This window comes from Colius striatus, chromosome 1 (genome assembly GCF_028858725.1).
Source record: "Colius striatus isolate bColStr4 chromosome 1, bColStr4.1.hap1, whole genome shotgun sequence".
Lineage (NCBI taxonomy): Eukaryota > Metazoa > Chordata > Aves > Coliiformes > Coliidae > Colius > Colius striatus.
In genome coordinates this window covers 121,646,545-121,665,913 of record NC_084759.1, presented here as the reverse complement: position 1 = coordinate 121,665,913, position 19,369 = coordinate 121,646,545, and the positions used below count along the sequence as shown (strand labels likewise).

The 19,369-nt window shown below is 43.9% G+C and overlaps 1 protein-coding gene across 1 annotated transcript; it reads right to left on the bottom strand.

Moving 5' to 3' along the window:
- Positions 1–2,424: 2,424 nt before the first annotated feature.
- Positions 2,425–19,112, bottom strand: MAB21L3 (mab-21 like 3). Its single transcript, XM_010200369.2, has 6 exons — positions 19,032–19,112; positions 14,212–14,352; positions 9,544–9,835; positions 6,260–6,441; positions 5,263–5,457; positions 2,425–2,658 (listed from the first exon to the last, which is right to left on the bottom strand). Exons 1-6 carry the CDS (start codon positions 19,077–19,079, stop codon positions 2,425–2,427), a joined length of 1,092 nt encoding a protein of 363 aa, XP_010198671.1. The 5' UTR covers positions 19,080–19,112.
- Between the last annotated feature and the right edge of the window lie 257 nt (positions 19,113–19,369).

The following is a 19,369-nucleotide window of genomic DNA, read 5'->3' as shown; positions in this document are numbered from 1 at the left end:
ACAGCTTTGAACCATTCCCACCTATCCTGTCACTAGTTAGCAAGAAGAAGAACTCAGCACCTCCCTCTCCACTTTCCCTCCTCAGGGAGCGGTAGAATGCAATAAGATCACCTCATCCTCTTTTTCTCCAAACTAGACAAACCCAGAGTCCTCAGCTGCTCCTCAGAGGACATATCTTCCAGACCTTTCACCAACTTGTTGCCCTCTGGACACATTCAAGGACCAGAGCTGCACCCCACTCACGGCGAGGCCACCCCAACACTGAATACAGCAGGATCATCACATCTCTTGACTGGCTGGTTCTGCTGTCTGGAACACCCCAGGATGGGGTTTGCCCTCTCAGCTGCCCAAGCACACTGCTGACTTGTACTTAGCCTGCTGTCAACCAGCACCCTCAGGGCCCTTTCTGCAGGGCTGCTTACCAGACACTCCTCTCCCAATCCATACTTGTAACTGGTGCAGAATCCGGCACTTGGACTTGTTAGATTTCACCCCATTAACCATAGTCCAAAGCTCTAATCTCTCTAGATCCCTCTGCAAGGCCTCTTGTCCCTTCAATGAGTCAACAGCTCTCAGTTTGGGATCATCAGCAAACTTGCTAAGGGTGCATTCAACTCCTGCATCCTGATTGTTGTTAAATACATGAAGGGGACTGGCCCTGGAACTCAACCCCGAGGAATGCTGATGGTGACTGGTCTGGTGAACCCTGAGGAACGCTGCTGGTGAACGCAGCCCCATTCACTACAGCCATTTGAGCTCTGCCCTTCAGCCAGCTCTTCCCCCAGCACACCATGAACACACTCATCCCACAGCTGCACGGCTCGTCCAGAAGGATGCTGTGAGGCACAGCGTCAAAAGCTTTGCTAGAATCCAGCAGAGCTACATCCACTGCCTTCCCTTCACCCACCAGGTGGGTGACCTCAGCAGAGGGGGACATCACATTAGTTACACAGGACTTTCCTTTGTGAACCCATCTTGCCTGTGCCTGATGACTGCAGTTCTTTAAATGACTTTCAATAGCACTCACTAATATTTTCAGTGTTTTTCCAAAACTGAGGTTAGACTAGCATGTCTGTGTCTTCCCTCACACCCTTTCTGTAGAGGGAAATAATACTGGCCAGCTTCCAAACAGCAGGGACCACCACAGACTCCCAAGACCTGTGGTAGATGATCGAGAGGGTCCTGCAATAACATCCACTAGCTCTCTGGGGTGAATCCTATCAGGCCCCATGGACTGGTGAACATATATACTCAGTACAAAATCAAGCCAGAAAGCAAGAGGCTGTGCTAAAGACGCATGGTTAGACCACAATATGACACAAGGGGGAGATGCTCTGCCACGGATGGCCATCCACTGCAGCAGCTCCCTGGAGTATGGGCTGGAGATCCTATCTCTACCACCTCCCTTAGCAAAGGAGATAGCTACTTTTCTGCACAGGTTTAAGGGGAAAAAAAGAGAAACTAAACAAAAGCGGGCTGCTATTTTAGTGATTTAATAACATCAAAATCAGTTCTTTATACTCATTCTAGAACTCTGGTTTTTTTTTGAAACACTAAAACTGATTTTTACAAATCCAGACTATTAAAAGCTCTGGGGGTTTTGGAGCTAACAGTATTTGAAAAATATTCTCTTTCTGTACACCACCCAAAAATATGTGGGTGCTAACAACTAGGGAAAGACCTGCTCCTCCTCCAGCCTGCTGGATAGAGCCAGGGGTGGGAGTAAAAACTGCTCTGGCAAAGCCCCCTGCTCTTATGGCACTAACACAACTGGCAAAGGCAAACATGCAGAAAACATATTTGAAGCATCTGGAATTAAAATGGAAGTAGGCATCAAAAATACTGTTCCTCCTTTTGCTTCCCTTGAGCTGTTCAATACCAGCAGCGTGGTTATCTTCATACTGGGGCCGGCTCCCATCTATCTGGAGACAGAGGCCTCCAGCTTCAGTACACTTCAGGGTTGCTCCTCTGCTCTTTTGCAGAGTTGGCCTGTGAGGTAAGCAGGGAACGAACCCCACTGTCCTGGTGAAAAAGGGGCAGGCAGCGAGGATACAGGTGCTGCAGCAGGTAGGCAGCAGAGGCAGTCTTCTCTGCACAGCCTTTCTGCTTAGGTGCCACAAGACTAGAGACAGAGAGCAAGGCAGTTGCCTGTCCCAACCGATACGGCAAGTTGGGTTTCACTGGCTGTAGCTTGTAGGCAGGCTGTCACTGTCGAAAGCAAATTAGATCAGCTGGGCATCAAGCAATACCTCCCATCGGTTTTCACCACCCACTGCTGCCAGCTTGACACTTCTCTTTCACACTGCATGTGCCAACTGTCTTATAAAGCCAGCTGCAACATCTACTGGAAGGACACGAAGAGCAACTGCAGACTGGGAGATGAGGTGGGGGATCAGCTCGTGGTTGGGGTGACCCTTTCCTGCTTTAGTCCAGGCAGAAGACAGGGTTCTCCAAGAAGACTGCGAGCTTGCTGGCCAGAAGGTCCAGGTCACTGGTGTTGGCATATTTGAGCAGATTGGTATTCTTGACAAAGTAATGCTTGAGGAAGTGCTGGCTTACACACTTGTGCAGCTTCTGCACCAGCCTCAGAAAGGCTTCGTGGAAGCAGCGCCAATCCTTGGTGTGTGGGTATTTTTCACACGTCCAGAATAGCACTGTCTGTAAGAAGCAGATGGGAGAGAAGAGGTGTTAGAGGTTCTGTCGAGGGTTCACACAGCTTACTACAGCAGTTTCAGTGCTGGTAAATGGCTGTCAGCCTTGGAAATCAGAGACTCGCGCTGCTGTCTCCCTGCATTCACATTTCTGCAACTGAGGGATCGCAACTAAAGCCTCCTCTGGAGATCAAGCAGAGCAACTCTGACGTGCCTCGTTGGGATCTTTTCCTGAAGGAGCCCCACTCCATTGACTAAAGCTCAAGGAAAACGGTCTTAGTAAGATAACCTTAGCCTGTTTGCCATCCTCCAGCAGCAGCCTCTTCAGAGATGCCAGGCATTTCCTGCTGTAGAAAATAGCCTACTATACAAGCATAGAAGCCAGTAGATGCAATAAGGCAGAGAAGGACCACCAGATTTACATAATTATGTTTTAGCTTCAGCTGTATTTGTATTGAAAATGCACAGAGATCTGCATCCCAAGCAGATTTTCCAAGCAACTATTGGAGGTGCAAGGCATGTTTTCTGGTCAAATGCAGCCTGTGTTTTTTTCTGACTGCCTTGGTCAACCTGAAATCAGTTTTTAAAGTATAAAGTCACCCATCTTGGTTTCAGTCACCCATCTTCTGCTCCATTACTGTTCTCCGTACCTCAATTTTATTTTACAGATTCAGTGACCCCAAAAGAGATTCACAGATGCTGTGAGACATGACCAAACTACAGCCATCAACCTCTCTGTTTCTTCACAGGTAGAACTTCATCAAAATAAACCACACTCTTCTGAATTGGCTGGTTTGGCTTTTGTTACTTCATCAGGCCTCTCAGCGGTTGTATTGCTGATAAATTTCTTCTCAGAGACCTTTTCAAATGCTAGCAATTTTTTGTTCACAGCTGGAATAACCTCAAGGAGATGATTTGTTTGAGGGTTTTCTTTTAATGTTGCCAGGGAACAAAAGCCATAGTGAGGAATTCAAGCTTTAACTCTGCAAGAGCTACTCCTTGGAGGCTTGCAGAGCTGGTCACACTAAAACTACTTCAGCAACATCCACGGGCAGCAGTTGCAACGAAGTTTCTGGAGGCAAGAAAAACAGCACTGCTCTTTCAGTCAGCTGCCAAAGAGATGATCTATCCCCAGCATCTACTGAACTGTCCTTAATTGCCAGCTGTCTACTAGAGGCATCGAGTTGGCTTTCAAAATGTACCTAGGTCTTTTCAGACTTACTAACCTTGAGCTCCATTCCTATGGAGGTAAGCACATTGAGTATGCTTATTCAGTCCTCTAAGGCTTTCACAACATCTGGGGGAAGGATTTCCTTTGTCATAGCCTTTCTCTTTTATGTGGAGTCTTGTTTATTCACAATTGTTAGATACCTCAGACAGTTGAAACCTAATCATGTGAAAAAACCCCTAACATTAGGCATCTGCTCAGATGATAGTTTCTTAACTGACTGTTTCTCTGGGGTGTTTTATCTTTTTTTTTTTTTTTTAAATGTAAGTAATGTTGAAGCATTCCTTCTGCCTGGTAAACCAATCCTTTCTTGCAGTAAAAGCTTGAAGTACATTTACAGTAAAGAACTGAAGAGCTTCTAAAGAGCTTTTTATCTTGATCAAGAGCCCGTGCAACAGCACTTCCTGTGCCTCTTCTCCTTGAGCCAGGGAAATCAGTACTAAGGGTGAAACAGTTTTCCACTTTCTCCTATCTGTAACAGTTTTTCCACTAGGTTGTTCTTACAGGCACTAAGAAGTTTTGCACTCTGCTAAGCTACCCCCAGGCTCATCAGCTCTTTATGGACTCTGTCTTGACCTAGATTCATCCCATGACTATAACAGCATTTGATAGACACAAACTTCTCATTAGGAGAAATTTTGGCATTGCATCTGGTTTTGGACACTGAAAGATCAGTAATTACTGTGGAAATCTGGTGGCTTGAAGCTTCGAGGTGGAAGAACATCCTCCCTCTGGCAGCTCTGAAGCCCAGAAATTGCTCTACTGTCTGATAAATGGTGTTGCCTGCAGTCCAGCAGTGTCTGCAGCTGTCAGATGTGGGGACAGTGTCACAGTAGACCCTTCTGTCCTCTTCACCAGTGCTGTCTGAAGCCATCTTGAACCCTGAAGCATGTACAGGAAGGATGCTACCACCCTGTTTATTTCTTTCTTCCTTTCCCACCCCAGGTGAAACAACACTAGAAGTGTCAGTTTGCACCTCCTTCATGAAATAACACTCAAAGATAATTTTGTTTGGTCCTCAACACACAAACGCACAATTTTCCTTGAGACAGATGGATATGGATGCCTGGGATAGTCAAAAGGAGGAGGTAAGCCTGCAATTAAAGACAGTATTACCATGCCTATGTGAAGGCAAAACAGAGCAAAGGCCTAAGCTCTAACATTATTTATGCTGCTGCAATCATAATGTTCCTACAGGCTTTAGTTTCTTGCTGAAGCTTGGAACATATGCTTACTGTAAAGCAATGCGGTCCAGTTTTGATGGTTACCTTAGAAGACACATAGGAGCTATGGTGATTCGCACCATCACATTTTGATGTTACTGGATGGAAGCCCCTGCAACAGATACTGGCACGGTATCTTTGGTATCACAGTGATGCCCACCTGAAGGTGATAAGCCGTGATGACAGGCTTATTTCCAGCACACCAGACATCTTCCTTCATCTGCCTCAGGACCCTGAAGCACTTCATGCGACAACCACCGTCTTCATCAAGTCCTTCCATGAGTATATGCTCAGCACGGGAGAAGCACAGTTGCCAGTGATAACTGGAGCGGGCCAAAAGGTCAAAACCAAGTGACTGTGGACAAAAGGGGAAGTGGGACATCAGATCAGAGGCAAACTTCTCTGAGCAACACAGAAGTGCTACAAAGAGAATGTGTGACCTCTCTCAAAGAGTATTTTAAACAAGGTTAGCAGAGGCAGCAAACATGGGTCATGCTCCTGCACTAATTCCTAGTCAAATGACAGTGCAATTTGTTTTGTTTCCTCATCGTGCTGATGTTAATTACTACCAGTAGATCCAGCTCTAGAGCCACCAGATGCAGTACCAGCAGTGCTACTACAGTAGAGGTGCAGCTCTGCAGGCACTTGGTCATGGATTAGCAGGTCATGCATGAGAGGGGAGCAGGATTGGAAGGTGTAACTGGACCCACAGGACCATGGGAGTTGGAAATGAGCTGGAGTGCTAGAATCCAGCCATGAGCATTGCAGGGCAAGATGGGATTAGGCCAGAGGAAAAACTGCCCATTTGCAGAAGGCTTACATGAAGCAGAGCAGAACAGCAAGGATGATGCACATCAGCACTGAGCTACACAAGGAGAGCTGTGTGTGAGACTCGTGCAACCAACAGTTAACTCAGGTTTTTCTTCCATAGAATTCACCACTGTAAGGTGAGGCGCAAAATCTCAACAAAGCCTGACAGAATACTTGGAAATGTCACTTCTGTAGAGAATACACCTTCCAACCATGCTGTTGCCTGCCATGCAGTCCTTCAGTTGGGAAACCACTGTCATCAATGTCAGACATCTGTGAGGTAAATCCCAGCACAGACTTGATAGTGCTTTTTACACTGTTAACCTCACTGTTTTTACACTGTTCACCTTGACACACTGCACTTTTTCCTGGGAAGGCCAGCGCTTAAGGCAACGTGGCCACCGGGCTTTCTCGGGCCAGCAAGTTGGAATCTCCACAGCAGGAACCAGCTCCACCTCGACTTGGGATTCTGATGTCTCCACAGCCACTCGGACCACTGAGCTGAAGCTCTCCAGCACCGTCACTTTACCTGTGAAGGAACGGCAAGAGATGATAGTAAAGAAGGAAAGGTCCTTTACTGCAAGCCAAACCAAGTTGTATCTAGGCCCTTGCAGTTCTGTCCTAACACTTTCTCTTTTGTGCCATAAGCAGAACACAAGAGAAAACTTATCATCTTAACCTACTCTGGGGAATGAGAACAGGAAGATGATGAAGGACAACTAAGTTCTCAATTTGACACTCATTTCCCTTGCTTTTGTTTTCCTCTCTGGGTCCTCTCACATCCTAGGACCAGCTTCTTAAAAATACACACAGAAAACTAACATTTCAAATGGTGCAATGCAACAAGGAGATCATTGCAGATTAGAGGGGACCAGATGAATGGTTCATAGCTAAAGATGTCCTCCTTCCTTCAGAGAATCCATTGCTTACCCTTGCCAGTCATTCAGAATGTTTTGTGGGGTATCCATAACTTTTGTTTCTGGAGATGCACAGAACACAATGCCAGAATTTACTGCTCTGTTGTGCACAGCAGTCATACAAAAAAGGGCTAAATGCTTTCCTCATTGGCAAAGCTGAGTGTCAAAAAGAGTCAGTTCTGTGGAGATTTGGAGGAAAGAAGTTTTCTCGGTTAAATAAGAGTGGCTCATCTCCAAGAACAACATGCTCTAAAACAGCTAAAAGGAATGAAAGCTGCAACTAATGGACTTAGTGAGATGTTTCCTTTTGGTCTAGCTGGGTCCATAGAAGTAGTTTTTGTCCCCAGCTTTCCCTGTTACTCTGGCAGGATCACTGTCCCTTCAACTTTGCCAGCTGAACCAATTGTGTGATCATGCTCTCACTCACTGAAGTAAAAGACAGAGTAGATTACCACCAACAGGTTAAATAGTAGTGTGTTAACCCACCTGATTTGACTGGCAATTCGACAAGGAATCCACACATGAGACTTGAAGGGACAGTGATAGGACAAGAAGCAACAGGTACAAGCTAGAACGTAAGAGGTTCCAAAGAAATAGAAGGAAAACTTTCTTCACTGGAACAAGCTCCCAGATGGGTTGTTAAGTCTCCTTCTCTGGAGGCATTTGAAACCCACCTGGATGAGTTCCTGTGTGACTTACTCTAGGTAATCCTGCTCTGGCAGGGAGGTTGGACTAGATGACCTTTCGAGATTCCTTCCAACCCTCAACATTCTGTGATTCTGTGATGAACATCACCTGTCCTCACAGAGGAAATATCTGCCTACTCCCAATTGTAATTTCAAGTTTCATGTAGGAAGCGCAGGGCTCCATCCCAACCAGAACTTTACAACTCTTGGTGAAATCTGAATGTTATTTCCCTGCTTGGCCAAGCCTAGCACCAAAACAGGAATCCCAAGCCTTCAGCAGGGATCCCTAGCACCTCAAGCAACTGCTGAAAAGCAGATAGAAAAGAAAAGCATTAGAGCAACTGCTGTTTCAGCATGCAAATACATTCACAGCATTTCCAAAACTATTTTTCTACCACTGAAAAGTGTGTCACTTAAAAAACTCTGGTGTCAATAGTGCTCAAAGAACTAAAAAAAATAGAGAAGCAATACAATCAGGGATTTTTTTTTCTGTAACTTTAGTTGTGCTGGGGCATAAAGGAAAGTTCCTTCTTCACACAAATGAAAATGGTAGTTACAGCTAACTTAGCAGTAATTCATATAACTTCATTGTAGCTCATCTTCTCTGTGCCAATCTTTTCTCAACTGGCCTTACAAAAAAAGGCATCAGAATCATAAGCTCCCGAGGCCCTTGAAAGTAACTCTTCTGGCTTAATACCTTGATGTATTGCTGCTAGACACAATGGCTGGTTTTCACATGAGCACAATGACTTTCACTTAAGTAAACTAAGATGCAAGCCATTCCATCTGGCCCTTTCTGTGATCCTCGATGGGGAGATTTCACTCCTATCAACCTTTCCATTTCTATGATAACAAGTATTTCCTGAAAGAATGCAAGGATCTAGGTAAGCTTGACTTTCACATGTTCTCTCACGTGACTAAAATTCAGTGTGCATTCAGATGAGTGGGAATGGCTACTATTTCTGTGCAATACAGAAGATTCATGTATCAGGCTGCTGATGAGTAAAGTCATCCTGGAAATGTGCTATGAGAAGAGGCATCACAGTCTGGATTTGATCATTTCACAGTATCTCATTGTGAAAAGATGGGCAGACTGTTTAGCTTGGACCAAGCCAAGTGTTCATTAGCTGAAGTCTATAATGTGCCTCTAGGATGCTGAGAATTAAGCATCACTGTTCAGACAGCATCTTGCTGCAGATGTTGGAGCTATGAAGGCACGTTGCATGCACCACTGATTGCATTATTTCAGTGATCAGCATTTCTAGTGTAATAGCTGCAGGAAATAAACAGACACTTTGGATTGCTCACAGAGAGATCAGCAGCACTACTGAAAGCAAACTTTCCGAGTCTAGTTCTGCTGGACAGGACTGGAGTAGCCTAGACACTGGGGAAAAGAGCACTTGTCCAACAGGATTTAAGAAGTCCTTCTACTTAGTTCCCATCACCCCATGCTGGAAAGCTATGGGCAGCTAAGGATTCCTCAGAGCTAAGGATTCCTCAGGGAAAGAAGTCCTTCTACTTAGCTCCCATCACCCCATGCTGGAAAGCTATGGGCAGCTAAGGATTCCTCAGGGCATTATTTGCCCGATACACATCTTCAAGAACTTTCTCCTCTGGCATGTGAACTTTCCTTGTAGCCAGTTTTCCTATACTATCTTCCTTGATAATCTAGATATACTGCAGGTGCTGTAGCAGAAAAAAAGATTTTTCCCAAATTCCTAAATGTTCTGAAAAATCTGGGTTGCATCTTGGTGGAACTGTGAGGGTGATGTTGCTGGAGACCCTGTCCAAATTCCTAAGAAAGGAACAATATCTTGGGTATGAAGAACCCAAGATCTATTTAATTCTGTCTTCAATGCAGGTCTCTGTGCATCGCTGCAATGGGCTAAATGCTCCCTTATTTTGGAGAGGTTTGCTGTTTCTTAACTTCGGATCACGAGCCAAACAGACACTTTATGTGTGCTGGTTTCCCTTTATCAGCTGCCAAAGACAGCCAGTTCCCCTCATGCCTGTCCCCAGTCAACTCACTGGAGAGGTTACAGGAGATAATCGACTTCTCCACCAGATCCCGGAAGATGATAAGGACTTTGGCTGGAACCAGATCACCTTCGATGTTCACGTCCTTTTCATGCCACTGCTGAAGGCTTTTTGAGAACTGCTCCACCTCCAGCCATTGATGTAATTCCTCGGGGTCCCTCACGGAGGAGAGGAGCTTGGCTCCATGCACGGTGTAATAACGCCAGTGCCGTACCTGGCATTCCCTGTACCCGGTCAGACCACGCAGAGGGACTGTGATGAGGAATTGGCTGGGTGCTAAGACCTAGGAAAATGCAGAGAGGTTGAGACAGGAGACAAGGGCAAATCCAGGAGCCTAACTAAAGTGAGGCAAAGAGGGTTAAGGAAGTAATAGCTAAAACTGTAGGCTTTAGAAAGAAATACAATGGTACAACACAGCCAGGACTTGTTCCATGCCTGTGTAGAGGGTTACTTTGAAGACTAAACAAAAATTGTCTGATGAGTCAGATGTGACAGCTATAATCCATAGAAGACAAGAGCAGATTGACTGATTTGACACCACACCTGTCATGGTTTCTCCCATTCCTTGTCATTTCTAGTCTTAAATTGCACAAGATGTAATATCTAGCAGCTGCCAAGGAGCAGGAAAGCATTAGAGAGTGTGTTTTGAGATCCAGCAAAGGGAAACAAAATAGTGCAAGTTATTACCTCAGAATGGTTACTAGAATAAGCCTAGAGCTCAATAGTACTTAACTATGGCAAGAAGTGCACTTTTCTGATCTCTTTCAAAGTCCACTATAGACATGAGTAAAATAAGGTTATGGCCTAGTCATTTGACAAGTGTTTTTCACTCTACATGACTGTCCTTTAAGAGATAGAGACATGAAGCAAGTGACATGCCTGAGCCTACACAGGCAGTGGCACTGTTACAAATACAGCGAGGTCCTGGCCAGCCATACTGTATGAAACTGCAGCTCCTGCTGAGCAGAAGCCAGAAACAGTGTGAGGACATCTCCAAACACTAGTTGGGAAGCATTTGGCAATTGTGGCTCCAAGCATTCAGAGAGGCCATTCAAACTCCTTCAGACTTTTACTGTGTTGACACAGAAGCTTTTTAACTCCCTTTGCTAGCAAGCCTAACTTACATTGGCTTACATAAAGTGAAGCTACTGCATGAGCAGGATGTGAAGGTGCTTACCTTGAGGTGAAATAAACAGCTTTGTCACTCTCCTGTGATAATCCAAAACATTCTGGTGGCTTTCCTGGTCACTCAGATGATTTAAAATATAACTGCAGAGGTGTCAGGGTCCTGAGGGCACTAACAGGCTTTGACAGCCCCAAGCAGCTTTTCTGGAGTTTCTACCCACACCTTCTGACCACATCTCCACTTCATCACCACCAGGCCACATCACAGGGGTGCTGGTCTCCAGCCATGTGACTGTACTTGTCCTATCTGCAGACTACCTTCCCAGCCTGACCTCAGATCTACCTGGCTGCTATGGACTTGCCTGGCACTCAATGGACTGCATCTGACCCTGGCTTACTGTTAGGGGTCAGGGTCAGACACAGACTCAGAGAGTCCTCCTGGCTTGACCTCAGATCTGCCTTATTTTGCCTGACAATACAGGCTCTCATCTGACCCCAGCTGCTTTCCCTAGGTCTGCCTCACTCAGGGACCATGGTGTGCTCACTGTCATGCTCACCTCCTGGCTCCCTCTCTCACAAGAAGCAGATGTTTTTTCTCTGCTCCCTGGCAAGAGATCTGCAATGCAAAAGACAGCCAGCAAGAGGAACAGAAATGGCAAAGGAAAGACCAGAAAGCCTTTCTTTTGTCAAATAGAAACCATCTAAAGGCAAGAGGATACTGAAAGGATGATTCTGCAGACTGAGCTGACCTGCACAACAGGTTTGGTGGGACTGAGAAATCCTGTGAGTAGCTCAAAGTGCTGGGCTCCATAAAGGTAAAATTACAATGGCTGTCATGCAGTTGCTCATCTCACTGCCTCAGCCACATTTGCAGATAAACAACCATTCCTTCCCATGCCAAGACACTGACTTGTATGCACTGGCACTCAGCAAAGGGCTGCAGATGTTTTTGCAACTGCCTTCAAATACGAGTCAAGATTCTTCCACCTGGGGCTTACCAGGAAACAACAGAAATCACAACACTGAGGATGGCACTGTGGAGCTGGGCAGCTGGTGTCTTCTTGGCCCAAACAAATCCCAGTCCCACACCTACGCTGTGTCACACAACGATCTTAATGTATGATATGCAGACCACAGGCCCCAGTAAGTCACAGACTTACTCAAGAGCCTCAGATTCTAGGGTGTGCAACTTAGGGGAAATTCTGCTGTATTAAAAACCTGTCTGCAGTACACTGTAAGAATTAAATACAGCCTCATTCTTGCAATCCTGGCCAGGATAATCCCAGGGAGGCAGAAACGTTATGTTAGAAATAGAAGATTTATGCTTTGAGAAAATAAAATAAGCAAGTCTCTTGCAGAGAGGATGAAATAGTCACGGGAGGACAGGTGAGGTGGGTGAAGTTGTCTGGAGAAGAAGGTGGTGGGGAGGAAGCAGGCACACAGAAGGGCAGGCACCAGGTGACGGGAATGTTTTGTACCTGGATGGATGGGTGGAACGGGCGCTTCCCCCGAAGCATAGCTGACCACTTGGCCAGTAAAGCTGGCTGATCCTGAGAGAAGCAGAGAGAGGAAAACAAGAAGTAGGCAGAAGAGAGAGAAAGCATGTGCCAGGTCATTCATTCACAGAGCAAAGCTGCAAGCTTCCTCTAAGCTTGTTTGTTAAAGGAAAATCCCCACCACGATTAGTTAAACACTTGGCAATGCCATACTAGTAATTACTCTGAACCAGCCTGCTCATTACGACTTACCAAAACCTTAACAGCTTTTGCATCAGCCCTACACAGTTGACAGCTGTAAAAATGATGGGCCACAACTAAAACAAACACTTACAAATTTTAAAGATTAAAATATTCCCTTTTGTTAATCTGAATTTTTTATTTCTTATTCCAGATTTTGACTTTTGGCACCCAGCCCCACATGTTTAGAAGGAGGCTTGTAGCTTCTCAACAAATCTAGTTCCCCTCACCATGTTAAAACTTATTCCTTGAACGAGAAGCTGAAAGTTTTGAAAATTCACTGTAAATGTAGCTGACAGCAAAAAGATGCTGCACAATTAAACACAGAATAGTTAATACATTGGCTTTCCATTGACGCAAGTCTCCTCTAGGTTATGTCAGTGATGATATCAAAGATTCTAGTGTTTGGAAGCAAGACAGCTCAAGCAAAAGAATTTTTGTATTAACCCATTCTTTGCTCTTCCATACCTACAAGACAAAGTTATCCAGGCCCTCCTAGTGTGACTTCCACAGATTTATAGCACCGAGTTCAGTTAAGTATGAATAACAAATCCATCACTTTAAGAAAACACATTTTGAGGATTTATTTTACCTAGAAGTTGTTCAGATCAGCCTATCATAATACCAAATTACTGCTTAGACTAGATCATCTTGGCTTTGTTCTGCTTTGTTTTCCAGATAAGCAATTTTACCCCGACCCTGGTCCTGTCAGACCTCAGCAGCCAAGCAGGCTTGTTCCGGTACGAGAGGTGGATGACAGACAATGGCACTAAAGAACACATGGACCACGGTGTGACACCATTTCACATCACTGGGGTCATTCCCATTGACAAGACCACATGCCCTAGGATACATGACATTCCAGAAAACATATAGATATAAACGTGTTTGCCCTAGAGCAATAGCCACATTGCAGACCAAATGATTACATTCTGCCTCCACCTCCATACCCTCCCAGCAGCTTGACGTTCTTCCCTTTCAATTCTAGACAGCTGCAAAGGATGCTTCATGCTTTTACATGTTTGATGTACTTCAATCCATTACGTAAGCTGCTTTTCAGCGCAAGGGTTGACATAGCAGAGCTACCATATGCAAAACTCAGGTGAAAAAGATAATTTTCATCTGAGGTTGCCATTGCTGTGATTGTTTCTTATATGCTTACACTAGTCATTCTCGTGTTAAGTACTCACAGGAAATTACCAGCCTTCTCCTGTCACAGCTGAGACAGGACATCTTTATTTCTCTATTTGATCATCTAAAATGAGGAGGCGTTTAGCTTCTCCCACTAATAAGCATATTTCTTCCCTGTAAAATAGAAGTTCCAATCCATGATCAAGGAAAACCATATTTTTCTGAAAGAGCTTTCTAATGTTCAGAGCAGAAGGATTTCTGGTTTTTTTTCCTTTTTTTTTTTAATGAGATGACAGGTTTTCCACCTGTGAAAAATATGAGTCATAGCTCTTGAAGGCATGAGCAGTTTTTTCTTCTTATGTTACTGCTGTACAAGTTTTTCCTTTCTGTCTTCCAAAGAGCTTTGGCTTCTACTTGATTGACAGCTCTGGCAATAGATACTCTTTGTAAAAGCAGCAGCTGTAAAAAGAAGCTCTTTTATCCATTGCTCTCCTATGGTCCTCTAGCTGTAAGGTGTCCACAAGTTAGTGTCCAGTTCCACAGTGAAGTGTCAAACATGTCTGTGGTGTACTGGGTGACATATCTGGCCATATAAACACTTACACAATGAAGAAATCACTGGTTGCCTACAAGCTGCCAGAGGGTACATTAGAGCTCCTGTCCATACCTTTATATTCTCATTGTGAATGCCAGAGCTGGAGATGGCCTGGAATCGTGTGGCCTTGTATCCGATTTCTGCTGTCAGTTGCTGAATGACTTTCTGCACCTCCTCCACTGCTTTGGAAACCAGATAATGTCGCCGTTCCACCTGGCAGTTCCAACAAAGACACTTTGTATTACAGGTAACTGCAGTCTTTGTCTCCAGTGGAAAATAGACAATCAGCTTCAAACATCCCCCAAAAATTGTATCTCTGCTGCACTGGGAATAAAACTTGTTTTTCCCCGTGTGTTACAACCAACTTACCAGGAGACAGAGCTTGTAAACATCAAAAGGCCAGTACTAAAGACTGCTGAGCGTTAATTGATATTTCCATGCCAATGCCATTGGATGGAAAGGAAGGCGTTTACCACATGGATGAATTTGCTACTATCCATCTACAGGTTCATTCTTTATCCATTTGATGCAGAACACCCAGTTATTCCTCTACATGTACTAGCCATTCTCAGAGACAGGATTATGCTTCATCCCAAGAGCTGACTAAGACTTCAAGAATTACAGATGCTCTGCATTACTCAGGTTGCAGGTATACGTGTGGCAGCATTTAGATGCCCATATTACACGTGGAAAGTATCCATATTGTCTCCATATCTGAAACACGGCTGACAGCCTAATCCTAGGTGAGAAAGTTTCTTTCCAAAGCTGGTCCCCACTGAGGACTAGGTGTTTGGGTGCCTTGACGGATAGTTCTTCAATTCAAGCAGCAGTGGCCTAATTATTTATTGAAAATTACTACAGTGGAAGATCTGAGTCTTGGAAGAACTGAGGTGAACGATGGACAACTTAGAAAAGTATAAGATGAACCTGAACCTTCACATATGACTAAAAATGAATGGAGCATAAGGGGATGGTTGAAATACAAACAAGGAGATTCAACAGGAGCAACGTGAAGGAACCATGTTAGTAAATATTTCCCAAAGATCCTTACACATTTACCAATGTGAGAAAGAGATTCAGATACTGTGAATTAAGTTAATAAACATATTCCTTATTACTTATTCATCCAGAATTACCTATGCAGAATGAGATAGGAAGACTGTTTATTGCCCTCTTGTTGCATCTTAATGCTTTGTCTCATTTGGTTGGACTTTGGTTTTCATTTCATCTTGGTTTTTCTTTTTCCTCACTGTATTCTACTAAGATTCATCATTTGCAGGTAAGAAAAAAAAATTAGAAACAGATAGGAGGTTTGAAAAACCTAGATCAGAAAGTGAAAACCCACCTGAATCTAGAACTAAAACCCCAACTGGGCTATTTGCAGGTATGAAACAAGAGCGTTAGGTTATTAACAACTTGGCTAAAGTGAATGATCAATATGCTTTGATATTATTATCAAAGACCAAAGCAAAAGGAAGCAAAAGCATAAGGAAGAAATTTTTTACAATAAGAGTGATGAGGCACTGGAACAAGTCTCTCAGAGAAGCTGTGGATGCCCCATCCTTGGAAGTGTTCAAAGTCTGGTTGAACAAGGGTTTGAGCAACTTGATCTAAGGAAAGATCATAGAAACACAGAATGGTGGGGGTTGGAAGGGACCTTTAGAGATCATCTAGTCCAACCCCCCTGCAGAAGCAGGGTCACCTAGATCAGGTCGCATAGGAACACGTCCAGGCGGGTCTTGAAGACCTCCAAGGAAGGAGACTCCACAACCCCTCTGGGCAGCCTGAAAGATGAGACTGTCTACAGGAGGAAAGTTGCACTATATGATCTTTAAAGATCCCTTCCAACCCAAACCATTCTGTGATTCTATTCTAAAACTCCTCCTGTGTCCTGCTTGCTTAGCATCTTCTTCAGCATCTAAAAACTTTTCCCCCTCTTAGAAAGTAACACTGAAAAGCACTTCCACCTTTATGTCAAATTTTGAACTGTCAGACAAAACACTCAAATGCATAGAAATGGTGCTCAAGCCCTGGGACATGACAGACAGATTTACTTCTGCACAACAACAGGCCACTCAATGGACTGAAAATAACCAGTTAACCAATGAATAGCAATTGACTAACTCTGAACTTGAAGATGAGCAGAGTTTGAATACCTCCCATCCAGCCAAAGTAGTCAATAGTCTTTTTGCTAAGCTTGAATAATTTTCTGGGAATGGGAAATACATCAGACAGCACTATCACGTTCCCTTCTCTGGGCTCTCTTCTACTCTCAACGTTATGATTCTTTGCTATGTTAAAAACACATAGTCACAGAATCACAGAATCTTAAGGGTTGGAAGGGACCTCGAAAGATCGTCTAGTCCAATCCCCCTGCCAGAGCAGGGCCTCCTAGATCAGGTCACACAGGAACTCGTCCAGGTAGGTTTTGAATATCCCCAGGGAAGGAGCCTTCAGAACTCATCAGGGCAGCCTGTTCCAGTGCTCCAGCCCTTATGACTATACAATATTTTTAAATTCCTTTGTAATTCCCCTTTTTCTTCATTCCAATTCATCCTTGGTCTCCAAAACAGTTTTAGCTAGCTTCCACGTACTTTTTTTTTTAATTTACCCTGAAAAATTTCTGCTCATGTTCATTTTCACCTCCTCATTTCAGCTTTCATTTACAGCATTTCTCCATCTGCAGCTAATAGCTATTTTCTCTGACATGTTTTAGTTCCTCCAGAAGAACTCCTCAGAGCAGACCAATAAGTTTGACATGCTCAACAGCATATCTAATGCTTTCTCTAACAAGTGAATGTTATGAGTGGTAGAGAAAGTTGTCCACCTCTAAGGGATTTTGGACACAAAAAACCAGACCTTTTCTTTTGAAAGTATACAATCACTGTGGGTCAGCTCCAATAGAGATCTAAGAGTGCCTCTGTGCACCTTGCTCATGCTATGTTCTCTCTATGAGTCATCTACTAGAAATACTTTCTGCCACCTCCAGTATCCTGGAAGAATCCATCCAATCCAGCCTCGCCTCATTAGTTGTGCCTCTTTCATCACTTACTGGTTAAGCTATCGCAATTGCCATGAAATCTTTAAGAGAGTATAGACTCTCAAAAAAACCCCTGTCAAGGGAGGAACCACTACACACCTTTTTCTGCATGTACTCCTCATCACTGAGTCAGGGATAAAAGAACAAAGAGCATGTGACAGATGGTGTTAACTGTTGCTAATGTTAATTAGCCCCCTAATCATACTATTTGAAAAGAAAACCTACAGAAAGGCAGGCATAAAAATCAGAAGATTTTTATGAGTGAGTGAATGCAGCTTCTGAAGAGCCAAGACATCTAAGATGTCTTTTGCCCCAGCACAGATATGTTGGGAGGAGAAAACAGACTAGGCTCTTTGCTGGACAGCCACTTCTACCACCTACTGATATTCCCCTTACCAGACTCGAACTTTCGAAATCATACCAAAACAAATGCACAAAACCAGACCAACGAGGTCAACTAAGGTTTTAATACAGAAGAAGGAAGAAGGACTGGGATTGTTAAGAACATTTGGGCTTATTTACCCAGACACATTCATGTATATGCACTTGAGTTTTTCCTCTGCTGAGTGGCTTAAGGAGGAAATCTTTGGTATCATCGAGATGCATTGCACCAGGTGGTTGACCTATTTTCAAAACCAGGCAGAATTTGACAAGCAGAACTGGGGCTGCCTGAAGGTTAGGCAGCCTCACTTGGACAGGAGACTCGGGAGCAGGCAGAAACTAGGAATCCAGCAGAGCTGGAAGGCTGCTAGAAAACAGATTTTCAGTAGAACCTAAAATATTGGCAACTATGAGCCTCACTTAACTACACTCTGCTTCTGTTCCCTGTACTTATGGCTGTCATATGAGCATCTTCCTGTGCATGGCTTCCCTCTGTTCCTTCCTCTGTAGCTCTGCTTTTAAATCTTCAGAGAATTGTTCACTGTTACAGCTCACTTTACATATTCTGATGGAATGACTTTTCCAGTGCACAACACTGTATGGCTCAAAATGAACATTCTCACAGAAACATACCTACACCGAAACATTTCCCCAGAGAAAACAAACCTTTCTTAACTAGCCCCTTCATGGTATCAGAATATTTCATCCTTTACAGGAAAGAAAGCCCTTTGGTTTTCCATTTTGAATTTATATTTCACTTTACTGTCTTGCATTTAGTCACGGAAAGCAGACTAAAATAGGATCTAGCTAAGCACCGTGATGAAACATGTCAGCTTTAAAAGATGTTATGGCTCAGAGTTACTTGTTAAACAATATTGTTTCATGGGTGATTTTATTCTGTTTTATTTCATTTCATAATGAGGAAAAAAAAAAGTGTTGGAATACCTCATAAAATCACAAATGTGGTACTAGCCTGCATGTGCTAATGAGACATGTTATTTTAACTACAGTATATAGTGGAGTATCCTTCGCTGAGGTGACAGACCGATGGATGAATTCTAACAATTTTTCTCTCTCTCTAGTTCCTATGTGCAATGGAGAGGCAATGCCTGCTGTGGTTTTGGTTTTGTTTCTGTCAAGCCAAGACCACTGGATGGGGAGAGAGGTAAAGTCCTTTCCTTAGGATTAAATGCTAGTCTGTCAATCTGGAATTCCAGATTAGGAGCAAAAATTCAGGACATCTGAAGAAGAGGACAAGCACCCTGAAAAAAAAGGCTACCAGCTGAGATCCCTGATAACATTTTGCAACAGGAATCTAGACGCCTCATTAGAAATACAGTTCTCATGAAACTTCACCCAATCTTGTCTCAGAAATGAAGACAGCAGGCAAGCAACTATCTGTCAAGTTTGGCACCCTTCAGAATCAACACCTAGTGTGGGAGACAGAAAATCTGGACAGATAAAGCCTTACCTTGCTCTGGATGTACATTTCTACATCTTCATCTGTGAATGGTTTCATGGCAAGATGGTCTTTGCTGCTCTCTAAAGTGTGAATTCACTCTTCACTTGTTCACCTGCCTCTGGAAACAGAGGGACACTCGGAGCAAGCTGTTCAGCAACTTCTTGCACCGTGAAGCTCAGGTCATCTAATTCCTCTGTGGATGAAGGAGGAGAGAGAAGAAAAGGAGTGAGAAGCAATGAATTATGCCTATTTTTAAATTACTGTTTTTTTCTTGGTCTGAGTTACAGTGGTGATATCCAGCTGCTTTCGACAACTAGCTCGAATAATTATTTTCTAAGTGCAATCAT